The 27542-nt window shown below is 41.9% G+C and overlaps 2 protein-coding genes across 5 annotated transcripts in view; one reads left to right on the forward strand and one right to left on the reverse strand.

Annotated features, from left to right (window-relative positions):
- On the reverse strand, positions 1–8179 carry LOC133116673 (CASP8 and FADD-like apoptosis regulator). Of its 3 annotated transcripts, none has more exons than XM_061226512.1 (11): positions 8056–8179; positions 7183–7234; positions 6640–6930; positions 6263–6368; positions 5485–5620; positions 4548–4624; positions 4083–4155; positions 3835–3887; positions 2950–3028; positions 1576–2074; positions 1–1330 (listed from the first exon to the last, which is right to left on the reverse strand). In XM_061226512.1, exons 2-11 carry the CDS (start codon positions 7215–7217, stop codon positions 1204–1206), a joined length of 1476 nt encoding a protein of 491 aa, XP_061082496.1. In that variant the 5' UTR covers positions 7218–7234; positions 8056–8179; the 3' UTR covers positions 1–1203. The 3 variants fall into 3 exon arrangements, with proteins under 3 accessions (XP_061082496.1, XP_061082497.1, XP_061082498.1); XM_061226513.1 differs by having other exon boundaries at positions 6640–7003; positions 8056–8178; XM_061226514.1 differs by lacking the exon at positions 8056–8179 and adding an exon at positions 7359–7816 and having other exon boundaries at positions 6640–7003.
- A 4542-nt stretch (positions 8180–12721) lies between these two features.
- LOC133116243 (hyccin 2-like) overlaps positions 12722–27542 on the forward strand; it is a 47987-nt gene continuing 33166 nt past the window's right edge. For both annotated transcript variants that reach the window (XM_061225622.1, XM_061225623.1), the window contains exon 1: positions 12722–13184. The gene's annotated coding sequence lies outside the window, so the exon portion shown is untranslated. The remainder of the gene's footprint in view (positions 13185–27542) is intronic.

The following is a 27542-nucleotide window of genomic DNA, read 5'->3' on the forward strand; positions in this document are numbered from 1 at the left end:
TTTATTTAAAATATTTTAATGCAATGAATAAAATTCCATTTACATTTTATTATTAAGTATTCTTAGTATATAATAAAGTAGCATATGCTTCCATAGAATGAAATTATTAAATATCTTACTATATAAAAAGATAACATATAAGAGAGAATATTGCTGTGTCAGGGAATCTTCTAAGAAAATACAGTTTTTATACCAGGTTTCATGCAAACTGGGCAAACTTTGTGTCCGATTTAGTGTTGTTTTCGAGAAACTTCAAAACGTTTTCCACTCGTCATGAAAATTCTGTGTTATGTTCCTGTGTTCTGTCTGTTAGTCGTTATATTCGTTATTATCATTATTCTTGTAATTTGTTTATTGGATTTCCGGTCCTGCCTGCTTTTGGTTCTTCTGTTCCCCCCGGCATAACAGAACGAACTAGCCAACATGGAACCAGCGGACCCCACCCCCTGGGATATGGCGCACGACTCTTCCATTCACTTGGCCCGCATGTGGAGGCTGGAGCAGATCACTGCCCAACTCACAGCGATCCAGGCCAAGCTCCTTGGACCCGGCCATATCCAATTTCCTTTCTTATCAATAACCTACCCTCCACTCCTGACCCAGCTTCCAGAACCACACCAGTTCCAGCTTCCACTTCTACCCCAGTACCTGTCTCCGGGTTCCGAGCCCCGTCTGCCCGAGGACTGCCCGTCTCGGGCCCCCGAGCCTCTTATGCCCGGAGAAGCCCCGTTCCGCTCCGTTCGTCTGACCCCTGCACCATGTCTGGCCCAGTCCCAGGCTCTGGCCCCGGCCCATGCGCTGACTTGGGCTCCAGACCCCTCCAGGTCAAGAAGAAAGAGACCCAGGGCCCGTGCTCGCCTGAGACCCCATGTTCCCCCCGATAACCCTCCAAGACCCCTTGTTCCCTGCGAGAACCCTCCGAGACCCCCGTTGCCCCCGTTGCCTAACATTCACTAGTTTTGGGTATTTGTAATTTAAATCACTTAACTAACTTACTAACGCATCTCCAGTTTCAATTCTGTTCTGTAACTCCGCCTCCCTATTCTATCACTGATTACTTGCTTAGTTTCAGCGAAGTGTTCGCACCTGTCTCTCCGTATCTGTGCATCTCCTGATTCTCTGCAAATTGTCTACTCCCTAGTCCGGAGCCGTTTGTATTACATGTGTGTCTTTGTAAATCCAGTCCGCTTTGTGAATCCAGTTTCATATAAAGAGGTTCTTCCTCAGTGTGTGTCGCAAGCTTATGTGATACGTTTCTCGCTGATGCTTCTGGTTATGGTCATACATTACTCTGTTCACTTCTGTGTGGATGTCCACAAGGTGCATCCCCCTGTAAAAGGACAAAACAACATCTAATTCCATCTCAGAACAACAGCAGCAGTGCACAGAGGGGATGACAGAACACAAGTCTTCTCATGCACATTAGAATTCTCAAAATGAACTGACAATGGCCTCTGTGATCTGCTACACACAAAGAATACCATAGACAAACTTCACATTGAAATTCTGCATTGTAAGCTTCTCATGTCAGTGAGAGGATGATGATGTTGTTATTGTTGTTGTTGTTGTTGTTACCTGCTTTGTCCTTTCAGCAGGGCGCTGCTCAGTGACTGCACATACACAGAGCGGTGTGTGCTGTTCTCCAGCTGTTGCGCGTCTGTCCTACACAGGCTCCACACCACGTCGGCGTCCTCAGGGACAGTCTCCGCGCACAGGGCCTCGGCCGGCTGGTCCGTCTCCAGGTCCTCGTCGCTGAACCCGGAGCAGCCGTGGGGCCCGGGGAGGCCATAGCTCTGGATGAAGAAGAGCTTGGGCTTCCCTGCCAGCCAGGGGCAGGCCTCCGTGGTGAAGAGCTGCCTGACGGCGTCGAAGCTCAGCCCCGGGCCCTGGCACCCGGTGGCCAGCAGGCCGGTGGGCGTGGCCCGGCTGAGGACGCAGCAGACAAAGGCGTCGGCCCCCCGGTGCTCCCCCGATCTGGACACCTCCCGCAGGACGGACAGGGTCTCTCCCACACTCAGCCACTTATGCAGGATGACCCTGAAGTGCAGCTGCCTGAACGTCTGCTCCAGCATGTCTGGGGAAACGCAATGCACAAGTATTAATATGAGCTGTTGTTCAGCAAGATCCCACTCAGTTCAGTTAGGCCACGCCATTGTTGTGAATTAATGATGATAATTATTTTTGCGTGTTTGAGCAACATCATTTAACTGCTGTGAGTAGGATCACTAGCGTTGTATGATGTTTATGTATTTTGTTTAATAAAACTTCAAGATACAATAAAAGAAAATCTCAAAATGGTTGTGTCCCACACTAAGAAAAAGAGGCTCCCCTAAAGTAATGAAGTAATGGGAGTAACTTTGTAACATTAGTAAGAGGATCTACCAACGTGAGCTGCCTATGATCAGAGGCTGTTCTGCCAGTTCTTCCTATCTTGAAGACAATCCTTCTAAGTAATTATAAAACTCATGAATTAAAAGGTATCTTAGTCTGAGATGTTATAATAAGTTATAAGAGTTCATAATTCATGTTTTTTGAGGTTCTGCCGCAGTATCTGTAACTAAATATACTGAATATAAAACCAAAATGCAAACACAATCAAATAATATTCTTCAATAATTTGTTCTTTCAATTCATTTCCCGCTCTAATTAGACATTCAAAATAAAAAAATGGTACCAAGACAATCATTTATAGCTCGGGTAACCTTTGAGAGTATACCATATTTGTACTTGAGATGTTTTAAATAACAGCCAAACTTAAAAATAAATATATAAATAGAAAAATATACAGCCACATCAGGTTCAACTGAGCTGGCTTGCTCTGGGGTACAACAACATTTTAAGCCCTGCAAGCTCATGGCCAGCACGTCAGCCTCAAAGTCTTGAGCATTTCCCAGCACACCAGCCAATTACAGTAAGCGGCATATGCAGCTGTGGACTGAGCGCACTCACCGCCATCACTTCCCACGCAGTCTATGATCAGGCAGACACCCCGGGGCTCCGCCCGCATCCTGTAAGCCTCCACAGGGGCCTGCGAATCACAGAGCAGCGAGGTGAGTTCAGAGCCAGGACAGCGCATCAAAGCAGCGTGAGTCACTGGCAGTGCGGGAGCTTCATTATCTGCCCCACTAAGGCTGCTAACAGGGAACTTCACATTGAGATTTGGTCAGATGAGGTTTTTATTTTTAAAAATCATAATAAAAACAAAGAAAATAATAAACACAAAAGAAACTAAATCCACGCTGAGCAAGAATATTTCCACAATCTTTGAAAATCCATATTTCAACCAGCCAGCGACTGTGCCTCCAGTCGGAGATAATGGATGTCCATCCCGGAGGCCGTTTGTGCAAGTCGCTGTCGAAGTGTTTTCAGCGGATGGATGAATGATTGGATTCTAATATCTCAGTGAACAAAAATCAGAATCTAGATGTCTACAGGGTGCACGCTTAGGTTGAGAGAAGTTTTGACATAATTGGACGAGGTTTACTCAGGTTCTGCCTGGATATGGTCTGGCTAGGTCCTAGTAGACAGTTTCATTGCCTTGTGACCAACTGTTCACTGGGATATGATCATGAGATAAAGTTGGATAGTCGGTTATTTTGCAACAGCAAGGAAGGGGATCTTTGCCACATATGCGACTCTCCATGCTTTGACAGCTGTTCTCAGGAAAAGGAACCAAGTGCGCAGGAAGAGGAAGTGAAGATGAAACTTGAGAGCATTCCGGTTAAGCACTGAGGTTGCTGACAGTATAAAAGCCAGCAACGTCAGGGTTAAATCAGCCAGTGATGCCACAGATGTTTCACCGTAAAGCAGGGGAAAATAGTATCTTCGTATCACCTGACAAAATTGTCTTCCAGTTTCAGGCACTGCAAATGTAATGTTCCCTGGAGCTGAAAGGAATAAAGGCATTCAACACATACACATAAATGGGTAGGCGGGGGGGTTCCAATGCTATAAAATAAAAATTATAAGAAGAAAGCAGTGTCTCTAAAGGCCCGGACACACCAAACCGACGGTCGGTTTGGTGTGTCCAGGCCTTAAGTCCCTGCCAATGGGGACAGAGGGGGTGGGGCAATGACACTCACCTTGGGGTTTAGGTGACCAATGGCACGTGGCAGAAGAAGAAGTGGGGGGTTGAGGTGGGAACAATGCATAGCACTGCAGAAGAGAACAATACATTACATTTTATTTAATCCAAAGCGACAAACAAAAACTTGCATATCGAGGCCATTAGAATAAGCTACAGACAGGTTGGATAAGCTACAATTCACAAAGAATCAGTTGTACAGCCATGAACATGCAGTACACAAGGCCAAGTCAGTAAGGCTACGCCAAGTCAGTAAGGAATTAGGACAGTAACTACTGTACCCAGATGAATACAAATGCAAATACAAATGAATACAACAAGTTTGAACACACGTGAACACAAGGAACACATGTTTGAGTTGGCAGTGTGTGGACATTACAGGTTGCTGAGGTAGGAAAGATCTCACACAGAATCAATACAAAATAAATGACTGCATAATAAGCAGATAAACTCATCTCCTCACCGGAATCTTCCTCAGACACTGCTGTTTTTCCACTGATCTTTTGACAGTATAACTTAGCTGCGGCATTTCACCCCCATCTAAGATGGATGAAAAAGCTGATTAAAACATGTCATGACTGGTCATCATCCTCCCCCACCACCCCTGAAGGAAACCACCTAACTTTGTACAAACGAACGGAAACAAGTCATAGATTTTTCAGAAATTTCCACCTGAACCTGAATGTGATCAGGTAAATCACCCCAAAATATGTTATGGTAAATCACCCCAAAATTAAAAAAATATTCTGACTTTAAGCATGTTAGTGAAGACCATTACCGCTTCTCAACCCATTACATGATTCTGACTGAAAACCGAAACGTTCCAGATGCGTCAGTGTTTCCTGCCCACACAGACCTTCATACTGGTCAGTGATGGCGGGAAAGGAACTGAACTGATGACACAGAACTTGATTTATATCTATATGAGGAAGTCTGGTATTTCCCCTTTGACCCACTTTCCTACATGAATATGAATAGAGAAAGGAGAAGTAAAAGATACAGTATTATATTTAAAGATAAAGTTGCAAGATGATGTCTAGTCAAAGTCTTTACTTGAACACAATAAAGATGCTGTGGGAGGACCTAAAACAAGCAGTTGATTCTCGAAAGCCTACCACCCTACCTGAATTAAAGCAAAATATCGTTTGGTTGCAATTATTCCTGCTAAGTTTCGGGGGGCAGCTGCCTTTTCACAAGGGTGATATGGGTGTTTGATAACTTTTTACATTAAATAAATGAAGTTGCGTTTACTCAGCTTCCCTTATTATAAATGTCAAATATTACATTTTGTTTAAAGATCTGAAAGTGTTTGGTGTGAAAAATATAGAATAATAGAGGAAATCAGCGAAACCTTTTCAAGGCACAGAACAGATGTCATGGGCTATGAACAAAATCCTCACCTCTCATCTGGTACAGCTGCACCTTCTTTGCTAAGTCCAGCCTGCGGACAGTTCTTAGACATTCGTATATTAGATCCACCTTGTCGCTGGAAACCTTGTCTAGCATTTCCAACTCCACCACCACATCCAGGAAACTCTGTGGGATAAATAGGTAACCTCTTGAGTCAGGCAGAAACAATAACACACATATATATATATGTGTGTGTGTGTGTGTGATTAAGAACCAAATCTGTGGAACAACCCATTAAACTTAACTTCTATCAACTTGTTCAATAAAAACACATATCATGCAAAATATACACTAAATGACAGATCATACATCTGTTATCAAAATAAGCTAATTACTGATTTTCAAGGCCTATCTTCCTATCTCTTCTGTACAGCACATTAACTTCTGTGAAAACCCATTAATCAATTTCCTTCACAATCTGCTGCATGACAAAACAGAGCATTAAACATCTCGAGCTAAGTAAAATGGCAACCGATATTACTGACATTTGTAAGTCACTTTGGGGGAAAAAATCAAATCAAATGAATCTTATTTGTATAGCATTTCCCCAAATGAATTTTATAGCGTGAGAAGGAAAATTGGTGGGGAAAAAAACAGGGCTGACACTCCAAAAAGCAAGCAGTGAGGTAAGAAACTCCCTGGTGCAAAGAAAAACACAAATGTGGTGTTCAGAAAAACCCCAATGGGAAACACTCCTCTGCTGGTCCAGAGTAAAGAACAAAAAAAACATTCAAATGACTGAATTGTAAGTGAAACTGTCGGTCTTACTGTAGCTTTTTCCAACTGTCCTCTGGGCACCTTGCCACTGAGTAAGAATATGACGGAGCTCAAGTCCTTTTTACCCATGTTTTGACTTATGTCAGACATCAGCACTCTGTAACACAAAGAACACATTTAATATATAATCCATGAAGCACATTAATATGTCTGTTCTTATTAAATCTGATTCATGTACTTCATAAACAAATTATACTGTCTTATTATACAAGTATGTTAACGAGAAACTGGCACCACTGCAGCCCAACAAAATCAGAACTGTGCAGTCACCTTCGTCTAGCTTTTAGGTTGATATCTGCTGTGTTCCAGATTCTAAGGCTTAATTGTCGTGAGACTGTGTAATGTATGTTATCATCGGGGCAAAATACCTGTATTCCGAAACAACGTGTCCCCTTCCTAACATTGCCTCAGCTTCCTGTCTGTTTGTCCGCAGCACCTTCCTCAAAATGTCAAACCGCCTCAGCCGAAGCATGAGTTCCAGCAGAAACATCTGGTCCACCTCCTGGCAGTTCATTTTAAGCCTGAACATCCCTCTCACATCCTCCACAGACCAGTGCGGGTGCAGGTCTCCGCACAAGTACAGTAGCCTCCGGCACTCGTCCAAGCTGAGCTCCTCTGAGATTTGATTAATCGCCTGAGACAACTGTCCGGCCGCCATCCTGTAATTTGTTTGTAGATTGTAGTCTTGTGCTCTACTTAATATGATCAAACTGGTGCTTTCAGTGCCTCTATCTGTAAAAGGTAATAATAATAAAAGTAGGCCAAATACAACACAAACAACAACAATAATAATAATAATAATAATAATAATAATAATAATAATAATAAAAATCATAATCATAATAATCATCATCATCATCATCGTCATCATCTTCATCATCATCATAATAGTAATAATAATAGCTGCCCACCTTGATGTGCCCTTGCAATTGATCGCAATGAGCATCAATCCGTGAGAGGTAACTGAAATAAAGACATGAAATGAGTAATAGGTAGTCAATAACAATAGAAAATCAGCGCGTATTGCTGAGGATGGTCTAAATGATAAATAAGCCCCCATCAATCAAGCCAAGAAAACTGTACATACCTCTCTAAACGAGACCAGCTACGCAAGACGGAAATGCATGAATCGGATGCTTTAAATACGCTTATCCCATGCTGAACTGATGACGCATTACTGGAGAAACGAAAGTTTCGCTTCGCTGGGCTTTCGACAAGTGATCATTCATGTAGGTGTAGCCCATACTGTAGGTTTTGTGTATGATAGGTTAGCATAGACTAGCCTACATAATAAAAAGTGAGTATTCATACGCATGTATTAAAAGGAATTTGAACAAGTAAATAAGTGTCTCTAATGAGTGTTTTTAAAATTAACTTTCAGTAGCCTACATTAGAAGACATAGCCTGCATTTAGCCATCTAACGAATTGGTGAGGCTATGATTTAAAACTATCAAGGTAACTTTATCAAACTATCTAACCATGCAAGGGACCATAAACAATTAATTCCAAGCTGTGAAGTACAAAGTGAATACCTATCACCAGGAACAAGTACGCTGAAAGGCCATAGAAGGATTTACAGTTTCAAGTGTACAACAAAGATAAGGACTAGGGCCTATTTGATAAATCTGACAATGGATTATATCTAAAAACTATGCACAACGCAATAGAACGATACGCAGTTTATATAAACAAACGAAACTAGCAAAAAATATTTTCATGACGCTAACACAACAAGGGAAATTATCATTATAAGGTGGGCTGTGAAAAAGTTAGAAATACATACCATATTATCGCCAATGTAATATTCGGACTTCTTAATCGCCGATTAAACATGACCTAGTGGGCGGAATAAAGGAAACGAAAGTATTTTCAAGGGGAACATAATGTTCCAATCGTCAATCGTCATACTGTGTGTGCGCGCGCGTGTGCGTGTATGTGTGTGTGACATTGGAACATGGTTGTTGTCACATATATCACATTGACGTCACGTTAAAAAAGCAGAACTTTTCCACAATCCTTAAAAGTATCTTTCCGATCATTTTTGCAACCAAAAAGTATGATGTAGCCTACAGTATATTTACATATTTTAAAGACCGAGTGCTCCTTCTACTGGACGCTATGATACATTACATGCACTACTTTTCAAGGCACAAAGCAGCTGTAGTTTATTCACCTACTGAGTAGAAACCGTTTGTTGTGTTCCGTATGGGGGCATATTAGTTACGTAATTCTCTCCTATGCAGTGCCCTGAGAAGAAGCGTTCAGGAACATTATGAAATAAGTAGTTGTAAAATTCAATGTATAAAACGAAGTACTTGAAACTAATAGGATAGAGTTATGTTCTGTGCATATAGAAATTTAGGAACTTAGGGGAGGTACCACAGGTGATTTGAAGGGTGTTTTTGGCTGGAGGGGTTATATTGTGCTTATTTAGCGTCTACAAGTGTTGTAGTTTCATAAAATGTATGAACCAATGATCAGAAACAGCTGAAGTACTTCATTTAGATGTATTTAGCCTATACCAGCCATGTCATGTAAACCCAGTACTAAAAATATACATATACACTCAGTGAGCACTTTATTAGGAAGACCTGTACACCAGATCCTTAATGCAACTATTTAATCAGCCAACCATGTGGCAGAAACTAAATGCATAAAAGCATGCAGACATGGTCAAGAGGTTCAGCTGTTTTTCAGACCAAATGTTATAAAGGGGAAGAAATGTGATCTAAGTGACTTTCACCGTGGAATGATTGTTGGTGCCAGACAGAGTGGTTTGAGTATCTCAGAATCACCTGGGATTTTCATGCACAACAGTCTATGCATCATTCTTTCCAGAAAATAATTTCCCTACCTTTTTACTATGAGGCAATATAGGAACACAAGGAACGATCCATCAACTGCAAAACTGCCATCTAAACAACAGACAGTAAACTAGAAATATTCAAAACTTTGTTCTGTGTGATGTTCTGTCATATCACAAATGATGATCAGTTTCACATTTTATTGTTTATTTATCACATTTTCCATTTATATTGTAGGCTACAATGGTTAAAAGTTAGAATTGGGGTTGGGAAATGTAAGGGCAACATGCAGCTGTGTATCAAGGTACACCCAAAGTTATTTAAATAAATTAATTCTTATGTCTTCAGCAAATTGCTATAAGGCTAGATCATGCACTCAACGAGGTCTGTTGGCATTACAATAAGGCATCTTTTTTATAAGCATACAGTAGTGTGCAGTGATGATTATACAATTAACACAATGAAGATAAATCAGAAACCAAGTACAATTCAATTTCAGTATTTATTTCATGTAATATTGATTAATGTAGATGAAAATAAGTAAACAGATAACAATATATTGTGAAAACAAGAATAATAGTTTCTTTTGGAGAAAAAAAATCAATATCTAGTGTGGCCAGCCTTTGTTTTGCATTTAATCATTCACATATCTTTTTATTTCTTTACTCATTAAACCATTCCATATAGTTTGAAGTTCATTCCAAAGAGATTATTTCGATGTTACAACAGATTTATTTATCTTGGTATCCAACAAATCCCAGATTTGCTCAATCGGATTAAGGTCCGGACTTTGAGCGGGCCAAATCATAACTTTTATGTCACCTGATGATTCTTTTCATCAAGTGACCAAACCGGCATCATGTAAGGCTGCAATGTGGATATGAACAATCTCAGAGAGCTCTTTCCATCGTGCCATCGTGTTTAACACTGTGACACTGCTCAAAGTTCGTGTTACCTTAAATACTGGAACAACTGACCATCAGAAGTAATTTTGCAGAATAATGCTTCAAACCGGGCGGCACGGATGGTGCAGTGGGTAGCACTGCCGCCTCACAGCAAGGAGGTCCTGGGTTCGAATCCCCGTCGGCCGGGGCCTCTCTGTGCGGAGTTTGCATGTTCTCCCCGTGTCTGCGTGGGTTTCCTCCGGGTGCTCCGGTTTCCTCCCACAGTCCAAAGACATGCACGTTAGGCTGATTGGAGAGTCTAAATTGCCCGTAGGTATGAGTGTGTGAGTGAATGGTGTGAGTGAATGGTGTGTGTGCCCTGCGATGGACTGGCGACCTGTCCAGGGTGTATTCCTGCCTTTCGCCCAATGTATGCTGGGATAGGCTCCAGCCCCCCTGCGACCCTGATCAGGATAAGCGGGTTCAGATAATGGATGGATGGATGGATGCTTCAAACCAGTTTACACAAATTGTTTAGCATCAACAATCATGGAATGAGAATGCATGGCTCATTCCATGATTGTTGATGCTAAACAATTTGTGTAAACTGGTTTGAAGCATTATTCTGCAAAATTACTTCTGATGGTCAGTTTCTGTTTATTAGCCAAACTTTTACCCCAATGTAATTGTGGCAATGATTTTTTTGTTCTCATTGCCTACAATAGTATTCAATACATTTTCACCAAAATATTTAAAAGAATGAATATATTTGGACCCCTTTTAGACAAACGTGGTGGTGTATAATCCTCACTGCACACTACTGTATATTTATTTCATATTGCAAGCACATATTACATACTGTTCCTTCACTTATATGATACTTTTCTTTAGAAACCATCATTTTAACACCCACATATGATAATTTAGTATTTCTCATCAAGCAATGCTGGTTATGTTTCTCTCCCTCAAAGAAACTGCATTTTTGGCTGTGGCAAGTTATCTTCTGGCTGAGACATTATCAATGTTCCATACACAGGCAAGAAACTCTTTTTGAATTTACAAATATTTGCTATGCAAAATGAAAGCATCAGCAACTAGATCAGGCTTTAGCATAAGGTCAATTTCACAACACCAATAACTCTTCTATCTCAGCCATAAATTCCGCACTTCTCAATTGCAAAGATGCTTGAACGTGATTGTATACCATAATTAGTTGCATTATGGTTACATTACGTGACTATAAATAAATCCTATACAGTTTAAGATTGCCTGAGGAAAATAGGCTACCAGATCATGGCCACTGTGTGCCACATTGAATCTCCAATAAACAAAACTGTCCATGATTGTCCACTTTATTTTATGCATTTATTTCTATTGCAAAAAATATATGAGCTACAAATCAATTCATGGGTACATAACATCCTCTTTTAATGATCTTTGGAAATGCCTTTCTGGGCCTTCACTGCAGCTGCTTTCAGATTATCCTTGTTTCAGGGTTTCTTTTGTGCAACGACACTTTCTCCAGTTTCCTCTTCCACAAGTGAAGTTCAGTGCTTCATTGGCTTTAATCAGGTGACTCACTTGGCAAGTCCAAAACGTTCCAATTTTTCCCATTGATGAATGCTTCGGTTGCTTCAGTGTATGGTGGCTTTTAATATTATCATCCCTGCCCTCTGGACAGTGCTGGTAATGTCACTAACCATTGTTTTATGGGGTTTTTTTCATAGTTTTTTTGATTCATCTGTCATCAATTACAGTGGCCTTCGTGGACCTTATGTGTCAACAATCCAAAAGAGAAACCAATGCAACAGTTAACACCTGTCATTACATTAACATAATTGTGTACAGGTGAAACTGGGGGCAGCAAGCTACTTATATTACTGGTTGAGGGCAATATGGTAAGTACCATAGAAAAAAGCAAGGTTTCCTAAAAACCAAGGTGAATTCAATGTGCAAATAAAGACAGCAGACCGTATACTGCTTTTTACTTAAACTATGACCTGGCAAAGTCTAGTCATCTTTATAAACATAGTCACCTTTTTAAACTCATATACGCTCAGAAATAAAGGTAAGAAAGGGGCCCAAAAATGTACAAATGTAAAGAGGCACCCTATAGGTACATAAAATTGTACCCCTAGCCAGCAAACTATAATTCATTGTACCATGGAAAACGCAGAGATCATTGCAGTACTTTTGTGGTACATTTGGAAAATCTGATCGTTGAAGAACAGAAACGTGCCTCCACTGTCACTCCATTTCTGAGAGTGTACGTTGCCCATTACGATATATGTAAAAGTAGCCCACTGTAGTTTAGCTAGTTAGCTGTAGAGTGAGTGCCCATCTTGAATTTCATGCAAATCGTTCTTCGTTCGTGTAGGCATTTTCTAACAATTGAAAATGTATTTTCGTTGCATTTATTGTGCGATATATATATATATATATATATATATATATATATATATATATATATATATATATATATATATATATATATATATATATATAATAAACAAAATATATATATATAAATAAATCGTAAATGCAACGAAAATACATTTTCAATTGTTAAAAAATGCCTATATATATATATATTCAATAGGTATTCGGCAACACGCAAGAATGCTCTCATTGCTGACTTTGGCGAATCCCAAATTACCTCATGTAACCTCAACAAGCGTCACTGAACACACATCATATTATTATAAATATACCACACCTGATCAAAATATACAAGCATAGCGCAATACAACTTGATAGGTGGTATTGTTTTCAAACCGAAGTTCATTTAATATTCATTCTAAGCTCTCGTGCTTCTGATATTCTCTTCACGCTGTCCAAGCGCGCCGCAGCAATTGAGTTACCGAGCTAGCAAGCCTATTCGTGACTTGTTAAAGCCCGTTTAGCGATCATCCAATGACTGCATATGTTGGAAGGACAGCGAGTTGGCAGAAAGGAGAAGATGTTATTGGAGCGTCAGGAATCATTCAGCACAGACCTGAGACTACAGTCTGTGGTATCATGAAATAGGCACACATGCGGGTGGTTTTAATACATCGGACTGCTGCTGTTTAACCACTGGATTTCATTTTAACTTAATCCATGGGCGCCGATTAAGCTGCGCATAACCTGCATTCATCGCCTCAAGCCAAGACTTGGTGATACCAGGACAAGCTAGCTTGACTGCCAATACTGCAAAGCGAGGCTAGCTAGTGGAGATCGTTCTGGTAAGTATCATTAGCTACGTACTGTAACGTTAGCATTTTAACTTTAGACTGTAGCTAAACGGCACTTTCCACTTATTTGTGTGGTCTTTAAATTTAAGTAATTGTCAATTTAAGTAAGCCTAATGAACACGTACTTAAATGGACATGCTTTTTTCTGAGTAATGCTTTTAATGAACACCTTGCTACTCGCTAACGTTAGACTGCAAGCCATCGTTGCCGTATATGCATGCTAAGTGGCTAGGTACACGGATAACCATGTAGCTAAGCAACAAGAGATCTTGTTAATCTAGCTAACTGACAAGCCAGCTAACTACGTGTCAGTTAAGTAACGTTAAGTTACACGAGTAAATTTGGTCATCCATAGCTAGTCAATTAACTACCACGCTGGGTGGCAAGCTGTCTTGCCATGTAGCCTAGCTAAGTAAGTATCTGAGTGTATCTACCTATATTATGTTATTGCAAACGTTAGACAATAGGCTTTAACCAGTTCGCATAAGGTATCTAGACGGACGTTAAGCAGTCCGGCAGCCTGGCGAATGAGCCAACTAAACCAAAAAATAGTTTGCTAAAGCTGCCATATGTATTGGTATCCAATAGCTAGCTAGCTAACATAGTCAAACCGCATGACAAGTGTGCTCCAGCTCACATTTGAAAATAGGTTGCTTGATCGCTAGCAAAGTTAGCTTTAGTTATCTAGCGAATGTTCGCTACCATGCTAGCAAAATCCATTGCCGTTGAGTCTATTTACAAAATAACTGCTAAATTAACTATGGCTAGAAAGATCACCCAGCTTCATAGAAACGTTTGCAAAACGAGTCAACCTAGTTTAGGATCAATATAGGATGCGCTATACTAACGTTATCTTATTTGGGTTTCTTAGGTTGTCACTGAATTGAAGTCACCGTTGCAACATTGCTTGGAAGTTAGCTGTATGTGTAGCTATATCATATTCATCTAGGTTCTCTAGTAGTTAACTAGCTACATAAGTTATTGTCGCTAGGCTATGGTACTAGAAAACTGGCGACGTGTATGCGTTCCATCATGCATAGTCTATAACATTAAGCCCTCAACTGTGCGTTGCTGGTAAAATAAATGTGTAGCTAGCTAGCCAGCCTACTCGTGTTGTGAATCGTTTTCATGCCGCAATTGCACAATGTGCTGTTTATCCTGTAAAGAGAACTTGTTGGTATTTGATCACAACAAACAAAATGTGTCTGTTTCTTGTTCTTTGCTTTTTTAGGAAATCTGAATCTGCACTAATTTAAAAGGTGCTATGTGATTAAAATTGGCTTTATGCACGAAATCTACGTCACAACGATGGTATATGATGGGAGACATATATGTAGATCGCTAGGTGGATAGTAACGTTGCTTGTATGAATCGTTTATCTAAGATGAAATGCAGGGAGTGTATTGCTATGCTGCTAGTACTGACGTGTCCTGTGTCCGCCAAAATCTGTAGGGGAGGAAACCCAAGCCGTCATGCGACTCGTGATTACCGTGTTTTTCCCCGGACTGTGTTGACCAAATCTTGAACGACCCTGATATTTCTGGTATACATCTAACGCTATTTGTAACCGTGGCGCAGTGCATATAACCTGTCATTGCTGTAAAAACATAATCTAGATCACAAGCCAAAGTGTGCATTGGAAAACCAAAGGGAACACCATCGAGAAAGGTCTGCAGTTAGTTTGCAGTTTGAACTGGCTTTAAAGAAATGGTTGACCGTCAATGGTTTTTTTCTCAATAGCATTTCCGTTTTGGTGTTTGTTTGGCCCAGGTAGTTTCTGATAATATTTGATTAAATTATTATGCTTTTAGGCAATTTGATACACTCATGACAACCTGTCGGATTCACAATGGCAGGTATTTTGTGGTTCGTAATCTAAAGCACGCTAATACACTCCAAGTAACTTAAAAGCAGCTTGTATGGCCGTGCTGTAGCCTATACATTCAATAGAAAACATACAGTAAAACTGAAATCAATGCAAAGCCACCTACAGAAAGGGAACTGTGCCTATTTAAGGAGAGGTTGGTGGGGCAAGGAGCACAGAATATGAAATCGTGTTATCAGCTACATTAAGGTTTTTATGTATAAAAAGTGTGAAAAAATTAAGTGAATGTTGTTTGCTGTTGCCCATAAAGAATGAATAGTTGTGTAAGGACCACATAAAACGAATTATGGTTTTAGGTACCCTTTATTTAAGGTAATGGTAGACCATTTCTGCAATATTAATCTAATTAATATTTGGGTCCCTTTGGGTCTCAGGACAGTAGCTCTAGTGAAAGAAATGATGATGGTAATCAGAGATCAGCAGTCCAGAGTCCTAGGAGTAAACATACGTCACATTGCTGTCACAGTGATGGCAAACCCAGCTCTGACCTACTTTAGCCAAACTGAACCACCTATCAGGTTGCCCCTGGCTGCAGTTACACTTGTCTGGTTTAATAACAGGAGCTGCAGTTGACGTGTACTACTGTACCTCTGTAGCCACAGAATTAAAAATTGAAATTGTTGTTTGTGCATTGTAATTTCTTCAGCATACGCATTGTCAAGCCAAGTGGTGGAGATGACTTAACCTATGAGCCCGACCGTGTTACGTTAGCATAGCTTAGTACCTACTGGGTCTGGTGTTGCTATTTTCTGTTTGCATTGATACCCATGGTAAATGACAGTATGTACCACAATGTCCACATGGGTTTCTTTTTCCCAGAGGGAGGAGCCAACCCTCAACAATGATGACTATCATATGACACAAAAAACTAAAGAAACTTGTGATTTGATTGGGTCAATATTAATGAGATGATCCTATGATCATAGAGCCCAACCATTTCATTATTTATGCAGCTAGCCAAACAGGTAAAAGGACCTATTTTTCTATGTTAAAGCAGTGTTCCATTTCTGCTCTGGCATGGTTCTACCCCAGCCCTTAATTGCCAAAGTGCATAAGACACTTCAACCTATTCATTGCGCGCTAAACCTATAGAGATTGGTTAAATTCATTAGCCTGCTGCAGAGAGGGCTAGAGTGCAGGGAAAGCCCTTCACTGTAGAGAAATAGTGCAAAAAATCAAAATAGCAAGATTTGCCATGTGTAATTAGTAGGATCACGCTTAACAAGGGCTTACGTTCTGCAGCACATTTATTTACTAGCTAATGCTCTGAGTCGGATTAAAATCTGACCTCTGGCCTGCATGCTCCTGGAATTGGTAACCTCAGAAAACAAGAAACGCATTCTTACAGCTCGTCCTGTGCTACATACATGGGGGTACATTGCTTGTGTTGTAATCTTTCGCTAACATGGACAGTTTTATTCAAGATTTGCATCATTTTGCCTTGAGTCATATTATGATTAGGAGTGTATTCAATACTGGCAAGGGTTTTTATGAGCTACCCCCTTCCAGTAAAACGTTTATTTGAGAAAATGTTATTGCATAAGCCTGTATACGGCCCACAAACAGAGACAGTGGCATAAGTTCATTTTGAGTCTGTTTCAGTCTTTAGCTGTTGACTCTGTCTTTGGTGTGCTGTATGCACTTAATTGTCTGGCACCAAACACTTTGAGTCCTCTTATCTAATCAGAGGAAATTGAGCATGGGCACTTGTGCTTGTCACTGCCATTGAGAGGGTAGTGTTGTCGTAGCTCCACCCACCTTACATAGACTTCCTATTTATTGCAGTTGTTAATGTCTGGCCCACATTACAGAGGAACGCAACAGGGGCAAAAAAGTATGATTTTAATCAAATTACCTTTCATTTTTGACTTGAATGTTGATTGGTTAAATAAATCGTCTTTAATCTGCTTTGGGAAGACAAACACCTTTTTTGTTGCATGTCCGCTAAATGCTTAGTCATTTGGCAACTTTTCCTGTCAAACAGGCCCCAAGGGATATGCGTGACGAGGGAGGAATGGATGCTAATATCTCATGGACTGAAACTAAAAAGAGTGGCTAGAGATGGCTGTGTTCTGGACATGCTCTAGCTAAAGTATGAATGTGCTAAACATGAGCCATTACATTGTTGCAGCCTTAAAATATTATACATCTTTGTAGCAATTCACTCATGTAAATTGAAGTTGGGTACACTTGTAAATGCTAAATTGCTTCACATTTCCATAAAAAAATGCCTTACAAGCCCCTATGACTATTTAGAATTCAGAGTTGAGTGGAATTTTAGGTGTAGAATGTTACCGGTGTTCAAAGGGGCACTTAGTCCTTTCTCCGAGGGGAAAATTGGTGTCATACATCAATGAAGGGGGTCTGTTTTGTTTTGAGAGCTAGAGATTGGTTCCAGACCCAGGAGGACCAGCTAATTTGTCAGCTGAAACAACGTACAGTACAGTTCTGTCGAGTGAATGCCCCACGCAATTTACAGCCCCCCCACATTTGTTCAATCCACATCTGTTCAATCCAACCAGAGTTCATATAGTTTTTAAAAATATATATATTTTGCTAAGGAAGCGTCATATATCATTTGCATTTCCCATGTGACCCGATTATAGATTTACTCTTTTTATTTATTTTCTGATTGGTCTGTGCACTTCTATGGGTGTCCAGACTCCAGGTTGATTATAACCATATAATGGTGTCACTATTGTCAAAACGACGTGGGAATTTAATTTGGGGTTTTCTCAAACGCCACTTCTGCCTAAAGAAGGACCAATAAAGAGGGATGGACTCCAGAAAGGGAAGGTGGATATTTTAATTAGATAATGGCCAAGGACCAATTATTTGACATGCAGAGGATGAACTGTGACATTTTTGAAGTCCCAGTTTCTTTAATGTTTGTAAATGTCTAAACCAACCACCAGCAACTTAAACACGCGTTTTCCCCCTCTCTCATTTACCCTGGGGCAGGGTGACTGCCTTTGGCCTCTGCCTGTTCATGCGATATTCAGGATTCACTTTTCTATAGTGGCTGAACTCAGGGCTCCTTTTAAAATGAATGGTCAATGACGATGCAGGCAGTGGATGTTGCACGTGGGGTTTTCTCTGTGCTTAAAGGGGTGGAGGCTGCTAGTAATAAATTAAATTGAATAGCTCAGCCAATATTCATTGATTTCCAGCAGTGCTGGAAAGTGCTGATTCAGAGGAACTTGCGTGACGGGCGGTGTATATCAGATGAAGCCTTCGCCGTGTTGATTTCTGCCCAGCGCCCTCACGCTCTGACGAGTGCTGTATCCACCTTTAACTTAAAGCGTGGCAGCCGTAGAATTTCACATAGTTGTGGGAGAAATTTATATAGCTGATGTGAGGGTGTCTAAAATAATTCATCTAAGATTCTGAATAAAACATTTTATTTTATTTTTTTTCAAGGTTACGCTACATTTGCTTGTGAAGAGCGTAGGTCGGTTTGTGTTCCTGTGTGATTATGCTGGGGCTATAAGAATATTCAAATTAATGCCAAGATTTGTGCTTCATTTTCTGTATTTCGGTCTCTCTGTAAGCGGTGTGAGAAATGAACTGTCATTACCAGAGGCTGTGTTTATTTTTAATTTTATTCTGCTAGCGGCAGTCTTTTAATGTCCTTTAAATCTACGACGCACAATTCCACCGACAGCGTGCACTGAGAACATCATCATTACCATCATCTCGTATTGTATTTTTCTCAATTTAGTTATTTGTCATCCCTGTGTAGAAAGAGGCTCATGAAGAATTCAGGCATGAGTGGGGGTTTAGATGGATAAATTGAGGGTCTTCTGCCATCTGCTGCCGTCATTCTCTCAGTGAGCTTAGGCTGATCTCGCTCCCAGTGCCTGGGATGTGTCCCCTGCCCTCTTTCTTCAATGTAATCTTAAAACAAGGCAGGTACATAACTCGGAATTGGATGGTTGGTGGTTCAAGCCCCGGTGTAGCCACGATAAGACCCCCACAGCTGTTGAGCCCTTGAGCAAGGCCCTTAACCCCTGCTTAGTCTAATCAACTGTAAGTCGCTTTGGATAAAAGTGTCAGCTAAATAAACAACGATTCATTATAAAACCGTAGTCGCCCAGTAGTGTTTAATGTGTAATATTTCCATCTCAAATTAATCAAAATGCACATGCCTGCAAGGAGACAAACCTAGTGATTAGAAAATGAATTGGTTAATCCACTGTTGGCAGAATTAAGTTCTAAAAATAACTCAAGGTTTCATTGCCTTACTGAGTCTCTTTATTTAATAAGCAGCAATTTTCTCTCAAGGCATATTGACAACATGTATTTAAAGTAAAACGCTATGTACATTCTTTGAGAGAATTTCTCCATTGTTTATTAACATGGTTAAAAATATCTTGGAACAATCTATCAGATTTCAATCCTGTCTCGTGAATTCTATATCCTGTCCAAGGCTGATATTGATTTTGAGAAGCTGACCAACTATCTCATTCAGAAACTATTGTACTCCATTGAGACATTGAAGAACAGGCACGCTTCCTTCACTTGTTTTGCGTGTGTAGGATAAAGTAAAGCTTGCTCGCATAGCTGTCAGGAATTATTGTGCTAATGCAATTAGGGGAACTACCTTCCAGCTGGAGTTCCAAAAATATCGCGCAGGCCCATCCTGTTCTATCCGGCAGAAGAGGGGAAATGCTATTTCTGGAAATCAAGGGGCCTGTGATTCAGCCAGGGGGACAAATTGTTCTAAAAATAGCCACATCGAAAACAGAACCGTGTGCAAAAGCCCTGTTGACATCAAACAAGTCAGCGATGTGCCAGGGCTTGAAAATTAAGCCCTTTCCTCTTGTCGTGGTTCGCACCAGGGGCTGTTGTGGGCAAAAATAATTGGCTATTGAAGTATGGAGTGTTTTTTTTGTTTTTTTTTGTTCCTCTTTTCTTTTTTCAGAGTTACCCGCAAAATATGCCCCTGAACTTTCTCAATCAGAATTAAGAGCGTCTCTGCTTTTAATGAGCCATTCTCATTTATTAGATTATGCATGGCAAAATACATGACTCTTCTTATAAAATAAAATAAAGTCAATGGGAAGATGTATTATGTCTTATGCCTTATCATTTACTGGGAATTGCATGCTTTGCAGTAGAAAGGAGTGTGCATGTTGGTGTTATGGAGAGGGGTTATGTGTGAGTGTGTGTACACTTGTGGGCAAAGGGCCCATTGCCTCATTCCAATATTCCAATACTTGACTAAGACACTAGCCAACAACCTGGTGTCATCTGCCAAGGAAATCTAGCTTGGCTACCAATGGATCTTTTAGCAAAAGATCCCAAGCCTAGAGATACTGTTTTGTAATGGTCATTTCCAGAATTGAACCTGGTCAAAATGTATGGTTTGAATTTAAGAGGACAGTCCAGAAGCACAGCCTGGAGGATTTTAAGTATGTTCAAATAGTCTGTATGGAGGAATTGTCAAAGATCATGTATAATTAAGACCATGGGCAAAGGGTTCCTATTATCCAGTGTTTAGGATTTTCTGTGTTTCACTTCCATCCACGTCCAGGGTTGGTTGCACTCATGGTATCAGGAAATCACAAGAGGAAGGCCTGGGAGAAGCGGTAAAATCCACCATCAGATTATTTTGTCCTTTTTGGTGGCTTTTCTTGCATTTTGTCAGTCTATTTATTATCACCACCAGGAGTGGTTCCCAACCCTTTTCCTGGAGATCTACCAACCAGTAGGTTCTCATTCCAGTTCTAACAAAGCAGACATCATTCCACAGCAAGGTCTTGTGCTGCTAATTTGTAAAATCAGGTGTGCGAAAGTAGGTTTAAAATGAAAACCTACTGGACCATAGATTTCCAGGAACAGGGTTGACCTACCAAGTCTGGTTTGGTAACATAACTGAATGATTTTTAAAGGGATACAAAACATGGCAGTTAAGTAATAGAGAGAGTTGCCACATAAGTCTGTGTGAGAGAATGGCTCAATGCTGACCTTTGTGACCTTTGTGTCTTGTGGTGGTGTGGAGCTTCCTGGGTATTGGTGTGATATTTTAACCCTTTCTCCTCATTGTTGCTCAGCTCCATCCTCAAGGCTCTTCCTTCCCCAGGACCCAAACCCTGTCCTCACCTTCAAAGCCCCACCCCTGTCAAGATTTTCCATCAAAACTAGACCCAACAGGGAGAAATGGGAGTTTCTTGTGTGCATTTCAGCCTTTTATGTAGCCAGCATGTCTGCTTCTATGAAGAGCACATCTGATGGTCAGAGTGGGGGTACTACTGCTCAGTTTGAAGACCCCTGACCCCTGGGTACCCCTCCCCCACTCACTACTGTTTACTGACCGCAGGGCATGCAAAGGATACTACTTTAATTTGATGTCCATTGATTAGCATTGGTGACAGTCTGCTCTACTCTAACAGAAAACATAAGGCCATTCAGGATCTCTATACACACTATTGGATTGACAGAATTTAAAATAAGTTGACCTAGGTGCTGTAGTGTTTGTTCACATGCACATGCATAACGTGCCAAAAGAATATTGGCCTAAAGCTGATGGCAATGAAAGCAAGCTTCCAGCAAGAAGGGAATCCCACGATGCAATGCTCCAGAGAGGATAGGGCGCACCCATTCAGTCCGCTTGTTGCGGGTCACAGGTTTTGTCCTGAGATGACTCACTCCAAGGAAGAGAGGAAGGGTCAGGAATGTGTTAAACCCGGTGTTTGCTTCCCCTCAGTGTCTTTGTCATGTCCGCCTACACGTATGCGGAACCCCACATAAGATCACACGGGATTCTGACGCCTCCCTCTTATCGTTCTGTGCAAGCATTATGGGGATTTAGCCTGATCTTTTGCCAGCTGCTCAGTAGATATCACACACACGGGAGCGTTTGTTTAACTTCAGTAGGACTGAGCGTTGTTGTGATCTGTTGGGGGTCAAAGTTAGGACTGGATCAGTCCGCCTTGGCTTCACTTTATTTGTGGACAGAATTTGTGGCAGTTGTGAGTATGTGTAGGCGCGTTCCCTATTCCCAGAGCCCTACTGTAACCCACGACATATCGACCTGTGAGACTGTTCAGGAAAACAGCTTCTACCAGGTTCTTAGCCTCCGTCTCACTCTGACTCTCTCATGATTTCAAAATCCATGTGTCCTGCAAATCATCTTTAGGACCAGTCCTATTTCTATAAAAAAAAAAAAAAAAAAGCATCTGAAATCTGCAAAAAGTCTGAAATCTGATGTGTATTGTTTTGGCCAACAGCAGTAAAACTGTATTGCTCTATAATTGAGCTATAATCAGCTGGGATATGAGCAGAAAAGTGGCATTTAGCAGAAGCTTTAAGCAGCTTGTTATCGTGAGAAAGCGGTCTTCTTTCTTTTTAGTTCATGTTCTGTTTAGTTTCATTCAGCTTATGAGTTGCGGAAGTATCAGCTGCGCATTAATATACCCAGCAGAAGTGTTCCTGCATGATTCTTACAGCTATTAAATAATTGGAGGCCTGTCCACAAAAAGAAGGCTTTTTTAAAAATGTTATATAAATAATGTTTTTGTTTTTGCATTTTTCCATTTAAAAATGAAAGTCTTTGGCTGGTAGTTAGGCAGGCCTGAATTGTCAGCTGGACTAAGCCAGACTCCCATGGAGCAGTTTAGAATCTTCCATGTTTGTATACTGTTCATGGTACATTATTTTTGCCCTTAAATATTTGTTCTTCTCAAATTTCTGAACTTCCTTATTATAGTTCCTTGTTTAATTAGGCCGAGCAGCACTATTAGCTGAGGCTAATATTGCAGGGCATTTGGAGAGCCTGCACTGATGTAGTGGTCAGTGGTGCCTCATACATGTACACATGGAAATATCAATAATTCCCTCCCAATGGAGGGAGCTGAACTTTTGGTGCTCTCTGCCGTTGTGTTCTTCTCATTGTTCTGAAATGTGCTCCATCTGAAGTTCTGTTCAAATAGTTGTTGGAGCATGGATTTTAAGAAGTATTTGAGAAGAATATGAATGATCTGTTCTGGGAATATTTCCAGTGTAAGCACAGAAAATGGTGGTGTTTTTTTATTTGTATAAATTTTTCTTTACTTTGAGGCCATTTACTTTTACTTTGATTGTCAGCTAAACTCCTGAGAACCATCTTCTCAGGCTGTCGGGCTTGGCTTTTCCCAATGTGTGGGTGCAGCCTCCCCTCAGGTAAGTAAAAAAAAAAAAAAGAATTATCAAAATATTAACTTTAGTAATTTGAAATGGCTCTAAGAGCTTTTTTTTTAATTTATTGATTGATTTTTTTTATTTGAATGACACAAAGGTGTTTTGATACTGACGTGACCACAGTTACACCTTCCTGTACTGTGGTGAATCATGTCATCTGCCAATCCACACTAGCAAAGTCCCAAAGGACAAGTTGACAGCGGTGCTTTATACGTCTTTATTCACAGCGCTTGTTGCATAAACACTGTGCATCCCATAAGACACGTTTCCATAGTAGCAGCGGCGGGTCTCGGTAAACACCGCCTCGTCTTCTCGCCTCCCTCCGACGCACTGCAGGGAGAGCAGGCTACACACCCCCTGGAGAGCCAATCACAGCGTGCACATCGTCAGGCAACCGCAGGTGCCTGTCAGGTGACAGTGACTCCCGTGAGAGATGGCCGTGTCACTCCTCATGGAGCACCAGAGCAGATTAGTATCATAAGACTGCCGTTATCTGTTAGTTTTGCTGCTTTTTCTTGCGTATAATCTGTGTGGCCAATTACAATAATAATCTACAGGCTTTGAACATGGGCCGTTAAGGCTTCATTATTTAAGGCATCCAGATTTTCTTTGTTTTTTTTTTTGTTGGTTTTTAGGAATTGCACCCACTCTTAGTGCCAGTTTCACAAGTGCAGATGAAGCTTTATTCTTTGACTAAATTGAGAACTCAAGACTAGGCCTAATCTGTGTTTGTGAAACTGCCTCTTGGTGTCTGGACAGAGGTACTATGCCGTGACTTTGAACAAGAGTGCGGGGTATGTGATTAGGAATTAGGCTCTGTACAACCAGAGCCACTAAATCAGCTGACAGAATGTTCTCGTGGGTCTTGTAAATGAGCATAAATTAATGACAAAATGCTAAACTCCTGTGCACAAATCAAGGCTGTGGGACCCTGGGCCCTAGAATTGAGCAGCACTGGTCTGTGGCGCCGGATGTGGGGTGCGTCCGAGCCCGGCGTGGCTCCTGCTCTCCGGCTTTGAGCTTGGCTTTGCTCTCATCCGCCGCAGACAACCGAGGGCTCGTCTCCTCGCCGAAATTAGCGCGCATCAGCTAAGTGTGCATGGTGAAATCTGCGGGCTGCAATTACGAGAGCGTAATAACATCAATTAAGCCGGCTCTGGCTTCCTGCAACAGATGGGTGTTGTGGTGTTTACATGCTGCCGCGTGCTCCTGAGAGAACGTCGAGGACATTATGTTTGTGTTCTTTTCCATACATCGTGAAGCCGTGTCTCTCAAGCCTTCTTCGTTTTATTTTTGGGCTTCCAGGCCCATATTATTTACATGCATGAGTACGAGTGCTGACCTAGTATCAGTTCAGTTTCACCAGTCCAGTCTCCAGTTTTCCAATTGTACAACACATTGACATTGTGATCGAGTCAAAAGGCAAAACTGACCCTAGATCAGCACTCCTACTTTTCAGAGAATGACAATCTTCAGGGATGCTGGCTCCTGCTTAGTCTAATCAATGTAAGTGGCTTTAGATAGAAGTGTGCGCTAAATAACTGTAATGAAATGTAATGGAGATGTAATGGATGGCCTTTCCAGTCAATGGACAGTGACAGAAGGAAAGGACCTTCAGGAGAACTGAAATGTGATGCTAATGATCTCCAGGAGGATGGCCACCTCAAGATTTAGTCAAAGCCTCCTACCTTAAGGTCTTTGATGTGTGATATGGTTGTGGACACTATAGATACTCCATTTTTTTCCAGCTTATGCTTTATGTGCATAATTACGGTAAACCTCCCTACATTGGAACTGACCTGCATACAGTATGATGGTATGAGCTCTTATTGTTTCTCTATCATTTCTGTTTTCAGCATTTTTTACTTCTCTAGATGAAAAAGGCATAAATCTGTACTCTGAGCGCAGGGGCATGGCAGCAGAATTTCCTCTGGTGGTCAGCAGTGTTGCGCCGTTTTTGGACCTCGCTGTGAGCCGTTTGTGCCACTGCGGACCGTCTGCCAGGCAGGCCCTGATTTACGAGCTGTCAGATGGGCGGTTGCCACGGCAGCTCAAGGTGGCCCATTGTTCTGGGAGCCCTGTGAGTTTGTGGAGCACAGTGCTTTCCTGCCGTCCTGTGAAAATGGGGTTAAAAGCCGGCTCGTGAGCAGCGCGTGTGGAGAGGTCGGCCATGTGTCTATTCGCACAGCAGCTCCCCTTCTGATGCCAACTCGGATGCTCTCTCGCTCTCTCTTGATTTTTCCCCTCGCGCTCTTGCACTCTCTCTTTCTCTCCTGCTCTCTCCTTTATTCATTAGGTGTCAGTGTCTGTAAAAGAGCAAGGGTGTGGTGTGTCTGTGTGCGTCTGTGTGTGTGCGCACGGATGCTTGTGTGCGCGCACGGGTGTTTGTGTGTGTATGCACACGGGTGTGTGTGTGTGTGTGTGTGTGTGTGTGTGTGTGTGTGTGTGTGTGTGTGCGTGTGCGTGTGCGCGTGCGTACAGTGTGTGCCCACGGATACAGGATGAGTTTGTTGTGTGTGCGTGTGTGCGTGCGTGCTGTGTGTGTGTTGTGTGTGTGTGCACGGGTGTGTGTGTGTGTGTGCGTGTCTCCACAGCCTGCCCAGCTGGAGCGTGCCAGGCTTTGCAGTGCCAGCAGAGCTAATTTTACCCTGCGTTCAGTGCCTGGGTTCTCTGGGCTTGTGTGGAGGCTGCGGGGCTGAATGTGGCTGTAACAGTATAGGTCTGTAGTACATTGTGTTAGGGCTGCATCTGTGAGAGTGAAAGCTGATGCTCAGTGAGTTTATTTTGGAAGGCTTAGTGAGCCGCTGCGTTAACGCATATGTCAAGCATTGCCGTGTGACTCTGTCCATAACCTCCATACACTGTCCTGTCCCTCCATGAGGTCACTGCACTGGTGTCCTGTCGGGTTGTTGGGCTTGCTGCTGTATGTTGTTCACAAGTGAGGACTTGGATGATCAGATTTCCCAGTCCATCAGTGGTGCTTGTGTGCGTTTGGGTCATTCCGTGAAAAATGGATTGGGGACCACTCCAAATTTTTTAAAGATATTTTTTCGGCCTTTTTCAGCTTTATTGGACAGTATAGAGAGACAGGAAGAATGGGAGCGAGAAAGGGAAAGACATGCGACAAATGTCAGCCGGTCGGATTCGAACCGCTGACGTCGCGGCTCTCAATGAGCATGCGGTCAGTGCTCTACAGGCTGCGCCACCGAGACACGCAGGGACCACTCCAAATTTGTGCAAATGTTCTTTTTATATTCAATAAAGGACATCCAAAACATTATTGTTCCTCTCGCGCATCCAGACACCACCCTGCCCTTGTCGGCATCTCTACTTTTGCTCTGGCTGTTCTGTCACATCGCCACTGAAATGGCTTTTGGGAACGGACTTCGTGAGAGGGCCTGAATGGCACGGGGCCCAGTCAGACCTGTGAATCGGAGCGAGGTTCCCTCAGAGAGCCACGCTGACCTTGACAAATCCCCATTATGTGTGACCTGGTGTCGCTGTGCCTCGGCTCGCCATATTCAAATCCACGCTGGAATTTGCATGGCAGTTTGTGTGCCGGTGCGCTGGGCTGCTTGGCACGCAGGAAGGTCAGGCAGGAAGGCATCCTGGAACACAGGGTGTGTATTAACGCTGTCATGTGAGGGTGTTTAAACAGTCAGTCTCTGTCTTTCTGTAGTGTTGTAGATTTAGTCAAAACTCTGAACTGCTTCCATTTCCTAATCTGTAGACCGACGCCAAATGGAAATGGGGAAAATATTTTGGTATCGGAAGGTCTTTATTTTTATTCTTATCAGGTCATGGGAAATTATACAGTTATATTCCTAACTATAGATGTACAGAGGGAATTGCATGAGGAAATGAACAATTGTTTTACACACTTTTTTATTGTTTACGCATTTGTGCATACGAGGTGGACACTCCCATCACTTGCAGGTCAGTGCAAAATGGGCACAGTGCCAGGCTCCCGGCCACAGACCGCACTGGCATTGGTCAGGATGTGATTCTGCACCGTGTGATGCTTCACTGCGCAAAGTTCTTTATCTGGTCTGTTGGTCACATGGGCCAATACCGACATCTCCAAGCTCTGGCCCTGGAGATCTTTTCTTCCAGTCCATTTCCACCCCGGTCTTACAGGAGAGAAGTCAATTTGGCCCAGCGAAGAACGTGATTGGTGGAAGCTGAGCAGAGACGGGCTGCCGAGACATGTCCCTCACTCCACCCCGCCCCTCGCCCCAGACTGTAATTCCAGCCGGGCTGGGGCAGTCTCTGGAGCCTGGAGG

Source organism: Conger conger, chromosome 17 (assembly GCF_963514075.1).
Source record: "Conger conger chromosome 17, fConCon1.1, whole genome shotgun sequence".
In the NCBI taxonomy this organism is placed as follows: domain Eukaryota; kingdom Metazoa; phylum Chordata; class Actinopteri; order Anguilliformes; family Congridae; genus Conger; species Conger conger.